The 17,466-nt window shown below is 32.9% G+C and overlaps 1 protein-coding gene across 8 annotated transcripts; it reads left to right on the top strand.

Annotated features, from left to right (window-relative positions):
* Positions 1-8,745: 8,745 nt before the first annotated feature.
* Positions 8,746-15,165, top strand: LOC120088309 (CSC1-like protein At3g21620). Of its 8 annotated transcripts, none has more exons than XM_039045512.1 (13): positions 8,746-9,236; positions 9,402-9,478; positions 9,790-10,132; positions 10,720-10,866; positions 11,260-11,395; positions 11,781-11,882; positions 12,221-12,340; positions 12,421-12,501; positions 12,608-12,948; positions 13,035-13,280; positions 13,464-13,788; positions 14,157-14,390; positions 14,724-15,165. In XM_039045512.1, the coding sequence occupies exons 3-13, from the start codon at positions 9,819-9,821 to the stop codon at positions 14,982-14,984; spliced, it is 2,307 nt and encodes a 768-aa protein (XP_038901440.1). In that variant the 5' UTR covers positions 8,746-9,236; positions 9,402-9,478; positions 9,790-9,818; the 3' UTR covers positions 14,985-15,165. The 8 variants fall into 8 exon arrangements, with proteins under 8 accessions (XP_038901440.1, XP_038901441.1, XP_038901442.1 ...); XM_039045513.1 differs by having other exon boundaries at positions 9,795-10,132; XM_039045514.1 differs by lacking the exon at positions 9,402-9,478.
* The last annotated feature ends 2,301 nt before the right edge of the window (positions 15,166-17,466 follow it).

Here is a 17,466-nt window from a genome sequence, read left to right on the forward strand (position 1 = left end):
TGATACGGGGTAGATCACTTCTACTTACCTGTTTCGTTTCTCCTTATTCCTCTTCTGGTAGAGCATGTAGTCCTTCTGAAGGTGTCTCCTTTTTCCACATTCGAAACAAGTTCTTGAAGGAGTTAGATAAGGTTCTAAATGCTTTCCATTACATTTCAAACAATCTGGTACGCATGCACGTCTAATTTGTTCTAAAAATTCCAGTTTCATGTAGGGATAAGGGACCCATCAGTACTTTCGATTTTTTCCTGACGTCATAGTAGATTTTTCTACTTTCCAATATGAATTGTTTGAAACTACATGTAAGAAACCTGGAAGGAGACCAGGAAATACCATATTAAAAAACAAATAATGTGAATGGAAATATGAATTGTTTGAAACTACATGTACAGATCGGTAGCATTGTGAGTTCTAGCTCAATTTGTTGCTAGGTTTACCACTTCTGTATTATCTCCCTAGTCCAAATTTTAACTAATTCCTAGGTTCCTTTTAAATCTACAAACTCTATTTCCTACACCATACCTTTTAGGTTTCCCTAAATCTTCTCAACTTTTGTTAACATTCTCAGATTTTCCTAGAACTTTATGCTCTGATACCAACTTGTCACAGGCATGATAAGGATGGAGGATTGAAACCTATAAATACCCTACTCTCATTCCATCTCACAACTTAAAAATCCCTCAAAAAAGACTCATAGAGAAATGATTGGAGGTGACTCATACATTGAGGAGATCATCCATGTGCTCATCTATGCGTCTAAGTTGTTGAGGAGAGCTGCCTTGCGCCTAACAATAAGCTGTTTGCGTCCAACTGTGTTGAAGGGACAAACCTTGCGCCTAACTGTGCTATTGAAGTCAACCCTGCGATCAATAGGTGCCCTTTTTTAAATTTAAAGGTTTGGTTTGAGTCTTTTAGGGTTGGTAAGCTAAATTTAGGGTTAGAGGGGAGGCTTTAAGATTATTTTAATCCTAAGCACGAGAATCTAAGTTAATACTTGATTAATACAAGGAGAAGAAGAGGTTGAGAACCTTGGGAAAAATCAAACCAGAGGATGGTGAGTGGTTTATTTATGAATGTTTTGATGTATTTATATATATATGGTGCCATATATATGTATGGTTTTGAAAAAATTGGTATGATCTGAAAATATTTTTTCTTGTACTTTAATTATTGGTTTTCCATTATTTTATCTAGATGACTGTTTTAAATGTGGGTTTGCTTGAAAGTATGTTTTACATTGGTTTGATTGGAAACTAGAATTGTACCTGGAATATTGTTAGCATACTTCGTGAACATATGGAGGGGATTGTCAGTATAATCTGACTGGGATTGTCAGCGTACCCGAGTATGTCTAGCGGGGTATTGTCGACATGTGCACATTCAGTGGGTTGTATTAAGTACTGGAATTGTTTATTTTGGAATTTTATTGTTATATAGAGAACATATGATCATGCCAATATCATCTTAGTTACTAGATTGAGGTCATACATACTGTGTTTGGTTATCCGTGAAATTGTATTCCCAAAAATGAATTTAAACAACAAATCTACTTTATACTAAACATGTCACTCACTAAGCTTTCTCAGCTCATATTTTCCAAATATTTTATTTTTTCCCCCAGGTAGCGCAAGAATGGAGTTCCAGGATATTGCTCAGGTCAAGGTCTACCACACTATGGCCATGTTTCTGAGTTAAGGTATGCTCTTTTAAATTATGTAGCCTACAAGTAGAGTTATTTAAATTGAGTCTGGAATTGTGTAAACATTATATTAGGTTATAATAAAATAAAGTAACTAGAGAGTTGTTATTTCATACTTGGTTAAAGGGATGTTTGTATTATAGACCTAGGCAGTTGTTATCACAATAGAGTTTAAGATGTGTTTAGTAAATGCAAGGTGATGGATAGCAGGTGTTACAAAAGGGGTGATGTTTGTTATTTTCACGCCTTCTTCCGATTGAAGAAGGTAAGCTTGGGAGGGAGATGTGATAGCGCAGCTGGACGAACGTTCACGATTGGCAATATAAATGTACACGGGGCGAGGTGGGGTCGGGGATGCAAGTCTCCATCCCCGTGAAATTCCCCACAGGGATCGGGTTCCCCGCGGGGGATTTTTCCCTGTTACTTTTTCTTTTTGTAAAAAACAAATGAATTTAAATCACTAATGTGAACAAATTTTAATTAAATAATTAACTTTATCACTAGATTATTTATTATGGTTAATTTTATATGACAATTTAAATTTAAAGATAAATGACTCAAATTTTGGCCTAAAATAGCTAATTAATTTTTTTAGTAGAAAGAAATAAATGTAAATCAAATTATTCACATTTATAATCTAAATTTAAATATTCAATTTAAACATATTCATTATCTTTCTCTATAAATAATCAAATTTGAAATTTAAAAGTAATATTTATATAATAATAATAATAACATAACATTAGATAATTATACTAAATAAATATGTAGAAGCTAATCGAGGCAGGGGACGGGAAACGGAGGGGGGAGGGGAGTGGGCGGAGGCAGAGACGGGGAATATTCAGCCGTCTCCATCCCTGTTTAGCTCACGAAAAAAAATTTTCCCCCATTTCCAGCGCTGTTCGAGGCGGGGCCCCCTGTGGAAAAATTGGACATCTCTAGCTGGCAAGGCTGATAGATTGACAACATTGGCTCGACAATGGCACGATAAATGGAGGAGACACGACGAACGAAGGACGACGCTAGTCAGAGGATCGGCATGGCGTCGTCTAAAAGAGAGACGCGACTGACAGTGGCTTTGAACAGAGACATAAGAAGCCACAGACGAAAGAAGTCAAAAGGAGGCAGTCAGATCTACGGTGGCTTGTCGCGACAGACGAAAAGACTGGGAGAGGGAGAGAACGCACAGCGAATGGAGGAGAGCGACTGGAGTCAGTGGAGCTAGGGCTTTATGAGTGAAGAAGAGAATGAGAGTGACACAGACCACTTTCAACCATACAAATCGAAGGACTGCTCTCATAGACAGAAGTTCATAACTCACTCAGGATTAAGGCTAGATTACTTATTGTCATCTTATGAAATGTTAATCTATTCTGTCAATAATATTATAAAGAGAGATTAATCATTTTGCGAATCTTATACCCCTACTCACATGCCTGCACATGAACGATTTGGATCACATCGTCTGTAACACTTACAACATTTATAACATTTACAAAGTGGGTCGTATCCATAGTGTCATCAGGATAAGACACCCAACTTTATCTATTTACTACAAATCATTTAGTTTATTACTTTAACATGATCCACCTGTATGTCTGCCACATACTGTTCAAGTTACATAAAATAACCTTGAATCTTAGTTTATTGGATTGAGTTAATTAAATCTAAATGTCAAATAAAATAACTCTTTATTTTATTAAATAAATAATTTGTATTTGTAATTTACAAACTACATGAACTACAAGAGTTAGGATATCAATCTCAACCTAGGTAAAATGTGATTGACCTAAGTCAATAAATTTTGATGCTCAAATCTCGTCCGCGTTGGGCTTGAACTTGGGGGCTTACTTGGGGCCTAAGTATCCCCTAGTACTTTTTCCCTTTTGACTAGATAAAGACTGAGAATTATGTGTTTGATAGAAAATATATGGTCAAAACATTATTTTGTTCTACTTGATTTCAATTCCATTTTAGTCGATATATTTTTATACGTCTAAATTTGGTTTCTATAATTTTTTAAGTCAACCAAGACTCAATAAAAATTTGTCATGTACATTTTTTTTAAAAAAAAATAAATTATTATTATTATTATTATTATTATTTTGTTATGTTACATTAAAGGGATGCACGATATAGATGCAATGCAACCTAGACTACACCTAATAATTATCTTTTAAAATTTATTGAAAATAGGCTAAATTTTAATATACCTTTTTAAGTACGCACACCAAAATAAAATAAGTCTGGAAGTACAAGAAACAAAAACTAATAAGCAAAACTGTACTGTTTACTCGATTAATTATTGTAAAGTTGACTTTAGTTTTTAATATATTGATTCTGTGAGAGCCAGCATATACTTATAAGTCATACCGAATTAAAAACAAATTAATAATAGCACAATAATTCATTGTTTATATATATATAATCTTGGTTACTATATTTTTAAACCTTATAAGTTATAGGGAGGTTATGTTTAATTTTTTTTTTTTTTTCTTAACAGTATGGGACTTTAAACCTTTAACTTCGAGTTATGCTCGTTTTGACATCTACTCACTTACCTTATTCAAGATAACTTATTTATTTGTATATTATATCATATTGATTTAGTTAATAATTATATAATACATATTACTCTATTAATAATCTTAACAATAAGATTAAACAAAAAAAAAAAACCATTTCAAAATAGAGTTATATAATTGAAATGTCTGAAAATTTAATGACTTGACATAAACCAAAGATTTTACCTGCAAAAAGTTTTTTTAATAAAAAATAAATTATAATATTAATTCTTAACTTTTGAGATTGTACTGATAGTCTAATAGAATAGATTTAGACTTGTATCATATTTAATATTTTTTGGAACGTTTATGTAACCAATACAGTTTCAAGGTCAATGATTGTTTTTTCAAAGACAAAATTTTGGATATCTATTAATCATAACTAAGGGTTTCAAGATTAAATCCATAATTTAATAATACTAAAAGTTATCCAATTATTTGAGTAATGACCTTATTTGGAATAATGACTCTGATTCCACCCTCTAAAAAAAGTAAAAGGATCTTCAAATTTCAAAGAAAGAGAGAAAAATATCAGGAAAAAAAAATTGAAAGAAAGAAAGAATGAGCTACCTACTGTTACCATGCCAACATGTCCGCATTCTTTGGATTTTATATTAATTAATAGGTGATTTTTCAAAAATAGAAAAACAAACACATTATTTACATAAAATAGCAAAATTTAAATTTTATTTGATAGAAGTTGATATAAATCAATGTCTATCAGTGATAGAAACGGATAGAAGTTTATCAGTGATAGACGCTGATAGAAGTCTCTTAGTGTTTATCAATATTTTTTTTTTTTTGTTATTTCTATAAATAGTTTGACATTTTTTCTATCTGTGAAAAGTTTTCTTAATTAATTTAGGTTTAAATTAAAATATCTTTGTGGTCTATTTTTTAAGTTTGTTCCATTTTAATTCATATACTTTCAAATATCTAATTTTAGTCTATATATTTTCTAAATTTAGTCTATCACAAATATTTTTTATCGATTTTTTTAAAAGATAATATATATACATATATATTTTTTATGAAATATGTTTTAAAAATTTGTAGTAAAATTGAAAATAGTTAATAAAAAGTTTTGAAAAAGAACAACAATAAATTAAGATACATTTAATTTAATATTTATTGGAAGTTTAAAGATCTAAAATTGAACCAATCTAAGGCTAAAATGATATTTAATTAGTGGGACTTAAATTTAGCTTATTATTTGTTTTCTTTTACCAGAATCACAAAAATAAACCAACTGAACCGTTACAATAAATTTTGGTTTAATGATTCTAAAACGGATATTTTAACATTTTTATCTTTATTTAACACGAAATAATATAGTAATAATAATAATATCATATAATAAAAAGTGTTCCTTTTTGTAAATTCATTCCTTTTCATCATTTTCTTAATTAATTTACGTTTTATCATAAATAGAAAGGAAAAAGAAAAATAAGAAAATAAAAACGGAGCAGGTGAAAAGGGAAATCCTCTTTTTGCCTTTACTTTTCGAGAATAACAACAGAATTTCTATGTTCTAATTATGACACCAACCGATAATGTTTTTAAAAGTATGGCCCAAATCTTAATTACTTATCAAATCTGCCTACTCAATACTCGGAGATTTCATATCCATGTGTCAAATTTTGAGGCCCGCTTAAAATTTGGTCCATCTTTCATAAATACTCGAAATTTAGCTTTTTGATGACGTTGGTCACGTATGAAATATCCGTTTTGTCCCCAAAATGCTTGAAGTCATACATGCATCGCATATTCTCGCTCGTTCATCTCGTTTCGGACACATTCCTCTTGTTCATTCCTCTCTTTCTTCATCGGACTGAAATTGAACGTTTTAAATTTTAAATTTCAGACTTCCTCATTCCTCTTGTTAAAACTTCTTTCCTCTTCCTCAGTACAATATTTTTATCTCTCTCAGTATCGTCGAAATTGAATGCCACAACTTGCATGTGATTCGACTTTTGTACCGTTGAATGCCAACATTAGTACAAATCTGGTACAAATTGTGGTTTACGTTTTCCATTTCTTACATGTCATTCGATTTCTGTACAAATTTTTGTGACGAGAGAAAGACACGAGAAGAAGAAGTAAAAAATGAGATGAATGAGAAAGGATTGAAAATTGAGATTTAAAATGTTCGATTTTCTATCCAAAGATGAACGAGAAGAAGACATGAGAAGAAGTAAAAAACGAGAGGAATGTGCGAGAATCTGACGATTTCTTCCAATGGGCACGAGAGGAATGAGTCTGAAACAAGATGAACGGGCGAGAATATGCGATGCATATGCGACTTCGAGCATTTTGGGAACTAAACGGACATTTCACACACAGCTGACGTCATCAGAATGCCAAAATTCGAGTATTTATGAAAGATGGGTCAAATTTCGAGTGGCCTCAAAATTTGACCCATCTGTATGAAATTCCCTCAATACTCGGACCTTTTCATTTTAGTCCTCCTTTTCACAATTATTTGCAACACTTCATTTCGATATAGATCTTTCGATCCTATGCCACGTGGCAAAGATATGTTAGTCTTTTTTTAAATAAAAAAAAAAGTTAAAAATTTTATATACACATTGGTTTTTTTCCTAAAAAAAAGATAGTACGTAATATTGACTATTATTTTCCATATGTTATGTTGATTGCAAAATTCGGACAAAGAAATTCACTTAACTTTCATGAGCCTTCAATGATAAATTTGTTATTCTAGAGAAGAAAGAAAATTTGCAAGACAAGAAAAGAAAATACCGGTGTAGCGTCTGCCACAGAACCTCTGGTGCTTAAGTCAGTATTTAGTAAGACTTATTTTTTGCAAATATGGAGGAGAAGAACTTACCTTTTGTAGGGCTTCCATGCTCTATTTATAATGGAGATCAAGGATCTTCATGATCCCTTTAATATCAAGAATCGACTTCACTTTTTTATTTGAAAATCAACACTCAAGTTTAGATTTGGACCAATAGGGATGTTCCAGAATAGAGAATTGATCTAGATCGACCACTCGTAAGGGATTTACTAGGTTTGGCCTCGGCTCGACTCATATTGAGGCTCAATTGGTCTCAATCTCGGCCTCTAAAGCTGAGACAGGTCAATTGGGTCTTGACTCAGCTGCTTTTTCTCCCTATTTGTTAGGAACTCTTCCGATCCGCTTCCGATCACTTTTAGGTTCGTTTTCTTTCAGGAATTAGGTAACTCTTTTTGTTTTACCTTATCCTCCTATGACAAAGATATGTTAGTTTTTTAATATTAAAAAAAAGTTAAAACTTTTATATACATATTGTTTTTTTCCTTAAGAAAAAAAAAAAGATAGTACGTAATGTTGACTTTTTTTTTCCCCATATGTTAGATAAGATCCAATAGTATTGCAATAATGCAATCAATAAAACTTACAAACACAGAAAAATCGATACTGACGTCCAACATCATTGTGAATTAAGAAAAATTTACGCTGCCATTTTAGTCGTAATAATTTGGTTTTGTTTAAGTTAATCCTTTTACATTTTAATTATTTTTATAACCCTATAATTTGGTTATATCTTTCAAAATTTACTATTGATACCAAATGTATATAGTCATTAAGTTCAACAAAGAAAAATCCCTCATTTCCAAAGTATGTTTTAACTAGTGAAATATGCTCGAAATTTATTTAAATATCGATAATTTTTAACGTAAAAAAAATATTTTTTTAAAGATGTGATGTGACAGATGAAGCATGTGATATTGTCTACCAACTATTTTTTCTCCTATGTTATTTTTTTTTTACCCAAAACTAACTTTTTTTTATGAGGAATACCCAATCTAACTTGATTCTCAATTTTTTTTAATTAGTTAATGACTTTTATAATAACAATGATTATCCTCAAATTATAGCACATATCTTACGACAAGTTTATCAAATTCGTCACCTCTTTTACTATATCTATAAAAAAAAATGATGGATAAAAAAATAATTTTAAAATATTTTAAAATTCCATACGTAGGAGATAGAATTTAAATACGTTTAATCGATAATTAAAAATCTTTAGGGATCATTTGAGCCTTTAGACAAGGATTGAAGTTCTGAACTCCAAAAAATTATGAAGTAGTTATAAACTCTTATAACATACAAATATGAATATTTCAACTTTCGACCTCAAACAGAAGAGTACATATTATTTAACGTCCAACTAAACTTATGTTGATATTAGAGAACCGACCCAATCATAGAGATGTAGTGAATTTGGTAAAATATGGGGGACTAAATCCAAATTTGGGAAAGAAATGATAGTTTAATCATTAAAATATACATGGAGATGTGATGAATCACAGCCGTTTATTCGATCGAACGGCTAATAAAAGGCCAGAGAGGTAGCCGAGAGAGGTCGATTTCAAAGAAGGAGCCGTTACTCGTTAGACAGAGTGGTGCCTGCAGTGAGGGCCTGACCGTCTCTTTCTGCTTCAATTAAATGCAATGTGTTTATGAGGTTTGGTTCCCTCATGATCTCATCATCTTTCTTTGAAATCCCTTCAAAACACAGAACAGAAGAAGAAATTAAAGATTAAAAAAAAGGGAAAAAAAGCTGCCCGAAATCGAAAGGGTCTAAATTTCCATTTTGCCGTCACTATTTTCAATCCTTTGAACTCCCTTTTTCAATCAATCACCGACCCTTTCGGCCTTTACATTTAGTTTATTGTTTTGTCAAAGACAGATGCGTGCATTTGATATTTGCTGAGCATCAAGTATTCACACCTCACATGATTAAGACAGTCTGCTGATCTCTTCGTCTTCTTCCGCTTGTCAGTCCCCTTTAATCTTTTTCCTCCTTCTTCTCATCTTGTTTTTCATTTTTTCAGAATCATAACTTCGTTTACATAACTGGGTACCTCTATTTTTTCTTTTATCTTGAGTTCTTGCCTGGAATCTGCCTTTTGGTCTCTACTTCAACATTTTGAGAAGTGGTTGGCTCAGCTAGACTGAAACTGTGAGTATCGATGCTCTATTGGGGGAGTTTCTGAGTATAAATCATGAAAAGAAAGTGCCCAGAGTGTTAGTTCTTTGGATTTGTAAATTGGGTTTAGGAGGATTTTTTCAGAATCGTAACTTCGTTTGCATAACTGGGTACCTCTTTTTTTCTTTTATCTTGAAGTTCTTGGCTGGAATCTGCCTTTTGGTGGTCTCTACTTTAACATTTCGAGAAGTGGTTGGCTCAGCTAGACTGAAACTGTGAGTATCAGTGTTCGATTGGGGGAGATTCTGAGTTTAAATCATGAAAAAGAAGTGCCAGATTCTGAGTTTAAATCATGAAAAAGAAGTGCCCAGAGTGTTAATTCTTTGGATTTGCAAATTGGGTTTTAGAGGATCTGTTGCTAGTGAGGAGCAGACGGTTGTTAACCTTTTGTGTTATTTTCCTTTGGTTCTTCTTAAACGTATTGAGTTTCAAGAACAATCAGCTCTGTGGTGACTTATTTTCTTCTTCCTCTTTCTTCTGGATGGGGATGATATATTTCTGAAAATAGCCTTATGTTTTTGTGCAGATCAGTTAATTTTTACTTTAAGAGGATAAATGGCATCCATCGGGGACATAGGAGTTGGGGCAGCCATTAACATTCTTAGTGCCTTCGCTTTCTTTCTAGTATTTGCTTTACTTAGAATACAGCCAGTGAACGACAGGGTCTACTTTCCCAAATGGTATATTAAAGGCTTAAGAGGAAGTCCCCTGTCCAGTGGTGCAATCGTAGGCAGAATTGTCAATTTGGATTTCAGATCATACTTGAAGTTTCTGAACTGGATGGTTGCAGCTTTGCGAATGCCAGAACCCGAGTTAATCGATCATGCTGGGCTTGATTCTGCTGTTTACCTGAGAATTTACTTGTTAGGGTATATATGTATCTTCTTTCTTAGTAGTTTGTAGTTTATAATGTGAATGTTCCTGTTATACCGTAAGTTAGCTTTCAGATGACACACAGATTTTGGATATATGCTGTCGTTGAGATTTTTCCTGCAAAAATGAAATTAGTAGGACTATCTAATGAGAATAATAAAATGCTCTTCTACCTGTTTTCACTAATTGTCATCAAGCTTTTTTACTTCGAAATTTTAATCACCGAGTATTTGATATGATGTTGGAAAATGGGGAGGTTCAATCCCTAAAGAGCTACCAATTCAGCTCTCAACTTCATGTTACAAACAGGATAACTTTTTCTCTACCTCCACTTGTTTCCCTATATTCCTTCTCTCCCTTTGTCAAAAGTATCCAATTTTTTAAAACACAACTTCTCTTACTTAAAAAGCCAGGAAGAAATTATGCAGGGCTATCATGAATTTTTAGGCTCTAAGTTGTTTGGTGTCTATCATCTTATGATCTTCTTCATTAACAGAAATTCTTTGCCTGAAATAACGTTGATCTCTTGTTTCAGCAATATGTAGTTTTTGACAGTATCTTTTTCCTTGCCATTTTGATGCAGGCTCAAAATTTTTGTGCCCATTGCATGTCTGGCCTTCACAATCATGGTACCTGTTAATTGGACCAATGGAACTTTGGAACGTTCTTCTTTAAATTACAGCAATATAGACAAGCTTTCCATTTCTAATATTCCCATTGGATCACGTAGGTATGCTGCATAAGTTTTTTAAGGAACCGCTCGCTTGGACATGCATGATTTTTCCTCCTCCTTAGTTATCAGACTGTTAGTTCTCACATCTACAATCTCTTTCTTCATGCCTAATGGGTTGCCTTTTCAGAAAGAATTAAATGATTACCAACTGATAGAATCGACATTTTGCTTCATATCTATAGCATTTTTTAATCATACAGCCCACAAGAACTTTCATAATGGAAGTCAAAATTTGAGCTAGGAAGAGAATGATTTCTACAATAAGGTTTGATTTTCTGGGATAGGGATACAATCAGATTAGAAGCATTCATGAATATAAGCTTTGTAATTTCATCACCATGCTAGATTATAAAAAGTGTTCTCAATTTCTTATAAAATCACTTATTGCAGATTCTGGACCCATTTGGTAATGGCTTATGTCTTTACCTTTTGGACTTGCTATGTGTTGAGAAAGGAGTATGAGATTGTTGCCTCAATGAGGCTGCATTTTCTTGCATCTGAAAATCGGCGTCCTGATCAGTTCACGGTAAGATTGGCACTGAATTGCTGATTATTATTAACCAGATTTTGTGGTGGCTATACCATTTGCAATGAATTGCATTAAAATAAGTAGGACTTTTCTGCATACTAGTCATTAAGTTCGTTCAAGTAGTCATTAATCTGATAGAATGTCAATGCCTTTTAGGAGATTATCACCTTGAATTTATCTTTGCTTCTGGGATTTCAGGTTTTTTATTTTTTGCAAGTGAATGGTCAGTTATATTATGTCAAAGAGGACAAGTAGTTCTTACAAAATTGAGGGATTGACGCTGTTGATGATATCTTTTAAAAATACCAGGACATTCCAAACCTTGTGGGAAATGGAGAATGAGAATGATTCCTTGATTTCTGACGTCAATTACATGATGCAGGTGCTTGTTCGAAATGTACCACCAGACCCTGATGAATCCGTTAGTGAGCTCGTTGAACATTTTTTCTTGGTCAATCATCCTGAACATTATTCAGTGCATCAGGTCAGTACTATTGCACAATTGATTATACAGAAATGCCACTGATTTACTTGCAAAGTATGCATATATTATATTAACATTCAAAAGTATGCTTATTTGTTGTATATAGATTTAAGAAATCTAGAAAGAATGGCCAGCATATGATGAAAATATCTGAATTCCTTAATATCTCCAAGTTCCAAAAAATTGTTTCTGAAATATTGCTTTTTTCCATTTGACAAATTGCACAAACATTGAAATTCAGAAAGGCTAGCCAACATGTCCAAAAAATTCAGTTGAGGAATAGATTTGGATTTATGATTTATGTTCTTCTGAGCTGAAGTAATTCTATGCTTATGCAGATTGTTTATGATGCAAACAAACTCTCTAAGTTGGTCGAGGAGAAGAACAAAATGCAGAATTGGCTAGATTTCTACCAACTTAAATATTCTCGAAACCAGTCCAAGAGGGCCACTGTGAAGGTGCAGTGCTTGAACTGGTGATTGGTAATATTTTGATGTTGCACTTGACATGTTTTTTATTACTAATATCATGTGAGCAGACTGGTTTTCTAGGTCTTTGGGGAGATCAGGTTGATGCCATAAATTATTATTCATCCAAAATTGAAAGCCTATCAAAAGAAGTGAGTTATACAGTCTAACCTTTCACCCGTACTCCTACAATCATGACATTTTGTGATATCATTGATATATATCTTACATTATTGTTCACCAAATGATTTTGCTTAGATATCACTGGAGGCGGATAAGACCGTGAACGATCCAAAATCAGTCATGCCAGCAGCTTTTGTTTCTTTCAAATCTCGTTGGGGTGCTGCTGTTTGTGCACAAACTCAACAGTCAAGAAATCCAACTATTTGGTTGACAGAATGGGCTCCTGAGCCCCGTGATGTGTACTGGGATAACCTGGCGATTCCTTTTGTTTCACTGGCAATCAGGAGGCTTATTGCTGGAGTTGCCTTCTTCTTCCTTACCTTCTTTTTCATGATCCCCATTGCATTGGTTCAGTCCCTTGCAAACATTGAGAGTATTGAGAAAACGGCTCCCTTCCTCAGACCCATAATTGAATTGTGAGTATCTCTTCACACTTTGCCGTCCGGTGCTTACTGTTCTTGACTTTATCTTCTAAACATGTAGGCTGCTAATTACAATGCAGGAAATTCATAAAGTTCGTTATCCAAGGTTTTCTTCCCGGAATCGCTTTGAAGATTTTTCTGATCTTTCTTCCATCAATACTGATGTTAATGTCTAAATTTGAAGGATTTATTAGTCGGTCGTCTTTGGAGAGAAGATCTGCCACAAAATATTACATATTCCTATTTGTTAATGTGTTTCTTGGCAGTATAATTACGGGAACTGCATTCCAGCAACTTAATAATTTCATCCATCAGTCTGCAAACGAGTAAGCCATAACTGATAAAACACTATTCATTAAACATTCCTGGATGGTTGCCAATAATTTAGTGAGAAGAATATGTCGTGTTAGTACATGTGTGGTTGAGATTATATATCGAAAACAACTTTCGTCATAGCTAGTTGAATTCTTTCGAGGATTTTCCATGAACTAATTTGATTCTTTCTGCAGCATTCCGAAGACGATCGGTGTCTCCATCCCCATGAAGGCAACTTTCTTTATTACCTTCATAATGGTGGATGGTTGGGCTGGAATTGCTGCTGAGATTCTGAGACTTAGGCCTTTGGTAATTTACCACCTTAGAAACTTCTTTTTGGTGAAGACGGAAAAGGATAGAGAAGAAGCCATGGATCCAGGGACTCTTGAGTTCAACACAGGCGAGCCTCGAATTCAGCTTTATTTCTTACTTGGCCTTGTATATGCTGTAGTCACGCCTCTTCTCCTTCCGTTCATTGTAATATTCTTTGGATTGGCATATATCGTCTATCGTCATCAGGTAAAACTATTTTGTCTAACTTCAGCTCTGTAGTTTTGCTCCCTTCTGTTCCTCGTATGTTTGCAAATATGGCCGGGTTTAAACTTCATGAAATAAGAGTATATATGGTCCTATTTTTCAGGAAAATTGGTGCCATTAACTTCTATTATTTTCTTTATGGTTTTATTGAGACGCCATTTTTATGCTCATTTGAACACCAGGCCTATAGCGAGAGTCCACTTGCTTTGTAGTTTTTCATGACTGAATGATCAAGCCTTGAGTTTGAATTTCTTTTTACTGTGTACAATTTCAGTTCTCACTTCTCCCTTTAGCTGTATTTTTGAAGTTTTACAATCTTAATTTCATGAAACATTCTCCAAACCTTGTAGATCATAAATGTGTACAATCAAGAGTACGAAAGTGCAGCAGCTTTCTGGCCCGATGTCCATGGTCGGATCATTGTTGCATTAGTTGTTTCGCAGCTATTATTAATGGGACTACTCAGTACAAAAGAAGCTGCTCAATCAACTCCCTTGCTCATCGCATTGCCAATCTTGACTATATGGTTCCATAGGTTCTGTAAAGGCCGTTACGAACCGGCTTTTGTTCAATATCCATTACAGGTTAGCACAGACCTTTTCTTGCTGTTTTTAGTTGTTTCAGATTACTTTTTGAGATATGCATGGGTGTTTGGGACACTAAATTGAGTTATGAAGTCTAGAATTAATATATTGGAGTTTAGAAAGTTTGTGATTGGGGTGTAGAGTTGGAAAATGGAATTTCTCGATAAATGTGCAAAAGAGATAAAAGAGGAAAGATAGAGATTATCGATAAAGTGTGCAAATTTCAATAGTAAATGCTAGTGAAGTTAAGTTATTTGCTCATTTATGATGTCGGTGGGCCAAACACCTGTAGAAAATTCTATCATCACCTCACTGTGTTGAATGAACTTTTAGGAAGCAATGATGAAAGATACATTGGAGCGAGCAAGGGAGCCAAACTTAAACTTGAAAGGATTCCTTCAAAATGCCTATGTCCATCCTGTTTTCAAGCATGATGAAGACAATTTAGAAGTCGAAACGGATTCTGAAGATTGGCAGCCGGAGCCAGCGCTAGTGCCAACAAAACGGCAGTCACGTATGAATACACCGTTGCCAAGCAAGCACAGCGGTCCATTATCATCTTCACATTCTGAAGTTGATGGAGGAGTTTCATAACATCCAGAAATGGTGGGCATGAGCTTGTAAATGATGAGTTAGAATAGAGGTTTAGGAAAGTTATTAAACTGACAAATAGTGTGCAATTTTTCTGTTCTGTTCTTAAAATTCCAAAAATTAAATTGTTATATAGTGAATTTGAAGTAATAAAATGATAATTTAACATGGAATTGTTTGTTTTCACACTGTCTAATTGTCTTAGATCTTTTGGGATCTGATCATCTACCAAATTTTGAGTTTTGGTTCCCTTCAAAGAATAATGTCATTGGCTGTCTTCAAATAAAAGTTGAGTCTTTGAATGCATTTTTCCCCTCCCTCCTTTCTCTTCTCTTATTTAAAATTTAAATAGCTTTAGAAATATTTGCATTGTAGTGTCTAAGAGTACATTTCTAATATTTGCCCAATACTTTTGTAGTTAGCAAGTCTTCTCCCAACTATTGAAATTATTTTCTATTTATTGTTATAAACTAAACTGCAGAGCTGTTTCGAAAATATAATAAAATAAGCTAATTTAATAACATTTTACTATATTTAAAAATATTTCATTTTCATTTACAACAACTACTCTAAAATGTATTTAAAATCTAATAATAAAATAATAAATATCAAAATATTATAAAAATTTAAATTAGATTGAAATAATATATGTCACCTAAAAATTAGTATGGGCATTATACTAATGCATTATATTAAGATACTATTGTATTGATATCTTGCAAAACAAACACATTATCCAAATATTCTCATTCTTATAAATTATTACTTGCGATAATTTAAAATGTTGGACATTTATATTTTCAGACATTTATAATCTTAGGCATCTTGAAGATTCTAATTATCTAGATTTTTAAAAAAACAAGTTTTCTTTAAATGAATAGGCTAAATTAGTAAAAAAAATTCATGCTATGCTTAAACATGACGAAAATTATAATGTCACATCTCTAGATGTAATACGTTAAATTATAAATTTAGTTTTCAAACTTTCATACCATCCTTAAGAAACCAAATTTTCAATTTATGTTCGATAAGTACTTGCATATTCATCTTTAAAAATAATAATAATAATGAATCTGAATTTTGTGAATATCCCTTGGCATATTTCAACATCTTTTTTCTAAAATAATTTAAATTCGGTATCTTATGGAATTTTTGGTTTTGCGTTTAATAAATTTTTAAAATGTAGAATAAGTAAACCTATTAAATACAAAAGTAAAAGTTAAAAAATGTAAGGTTCCTCGACTTTTCCAACATGAGATCCTCAACACTATTTTGAACGTAACTCCACGGATAATGTATCAATTGTTTTTTTTAAAATCGATGATTTAATCTTTTATCCCTATATTTTTTGTTTAATACAAAATTTATTTATATATAAACTTCAGTGACATCATGAAAAATCCTAGATTAAAATATTTATCTATAGTTGTAATATTAAAATGTATTTATGTTACATTTTTTTCAAGATTGAACTTGCAATATAGTAGACTTTAGCTTATTACATCTATGGAGCTCATAGGTATGGAATCAAAGAGGTTTGACTTTTCATGTTTGGGTTATTGGAATAGATTTTTTAGATTAAAAAGGAAAAATTCTTATAAATAGAAAAAATTTAAAAATATTTACACTCTATAGCAAAAAGTTCTAAAAGTATTTGTATTTTTGAAATTTTTTGCTATGAAGTATAAATATTTTAAAATATTTTTTTATATTTAAAAAGACCCCATTAAAAAATCAAATTCATGAATTTAGAAAATGTTTTTCAACCTTCATCTCATACCTCTTATAAATGGTAAATGATGACCGTTGGTAACAATCATCAACTATGATCGAGGGTCAGCAATCGACCATCAAGGACTGAACGTCTTGATCATAAGCGATCGACAGTCGTGATCGCCAAAGACCAATCATAGTGATGACTGGCGATCGACTATCATGATTGTCGTGATCGCCATTGATCAACCATTGTGATCATCTTTGACCGGCACATGGTTGCCCTGGTAGTTGGCATTTTTTTTCCTTCTTCCTCTCTTTTCCCTTGGATTTCTCATTGTGTTCTCCATCTTTATTTTCACAAAAATAAAAAAATAAAAACATTCTCCATTGTTCAAGGATCTTCCCTCATTGAAGCAAGATGTCGATTATGCTAGTAATGGATTGTCTGATGTTCTTTGTTGTCTGTTGTCGATCACTAGGGTTTTGTTTTCTGTTTTTTCTTCTTTCTTCTTCTTCCTCCCATTCTTCTTCTTACTCACTTCCACACAAAAACAAGAAATTGATTATTCCATCTAGAGTTCTAATGACTAAAGTGTTGCATCGGGTTTTGTTTTTTGTTTTTTCTTCTTTCTTCTTCTTCCTCTCATTCTTCTTCTTACTCACTTCCACACAAAAACAAGAAATTGATTATTTCATCTAGAGTTTTAACGCCTAAAGTGTTGCATCAATCGTGATGCATATGGGTGATCAAATTCTCTTCACCTACCAT

The sequence above is a fragment of the Benincasa hispida genome, chromosome 10 (genome assembly GCF_009727055.1).
Source record: "Benincasa hispida cultivar B227 chromosome 10, ASM972705v1, whole genome shotgun sequence".
Classification (NCBI taxonomy): Eukaryota; Viridiplantae; Streptophyta; class Magnoliopsida; order Cucurbitales; family Cucurbitaceae; genus Benincasa; species Benincasa hispida.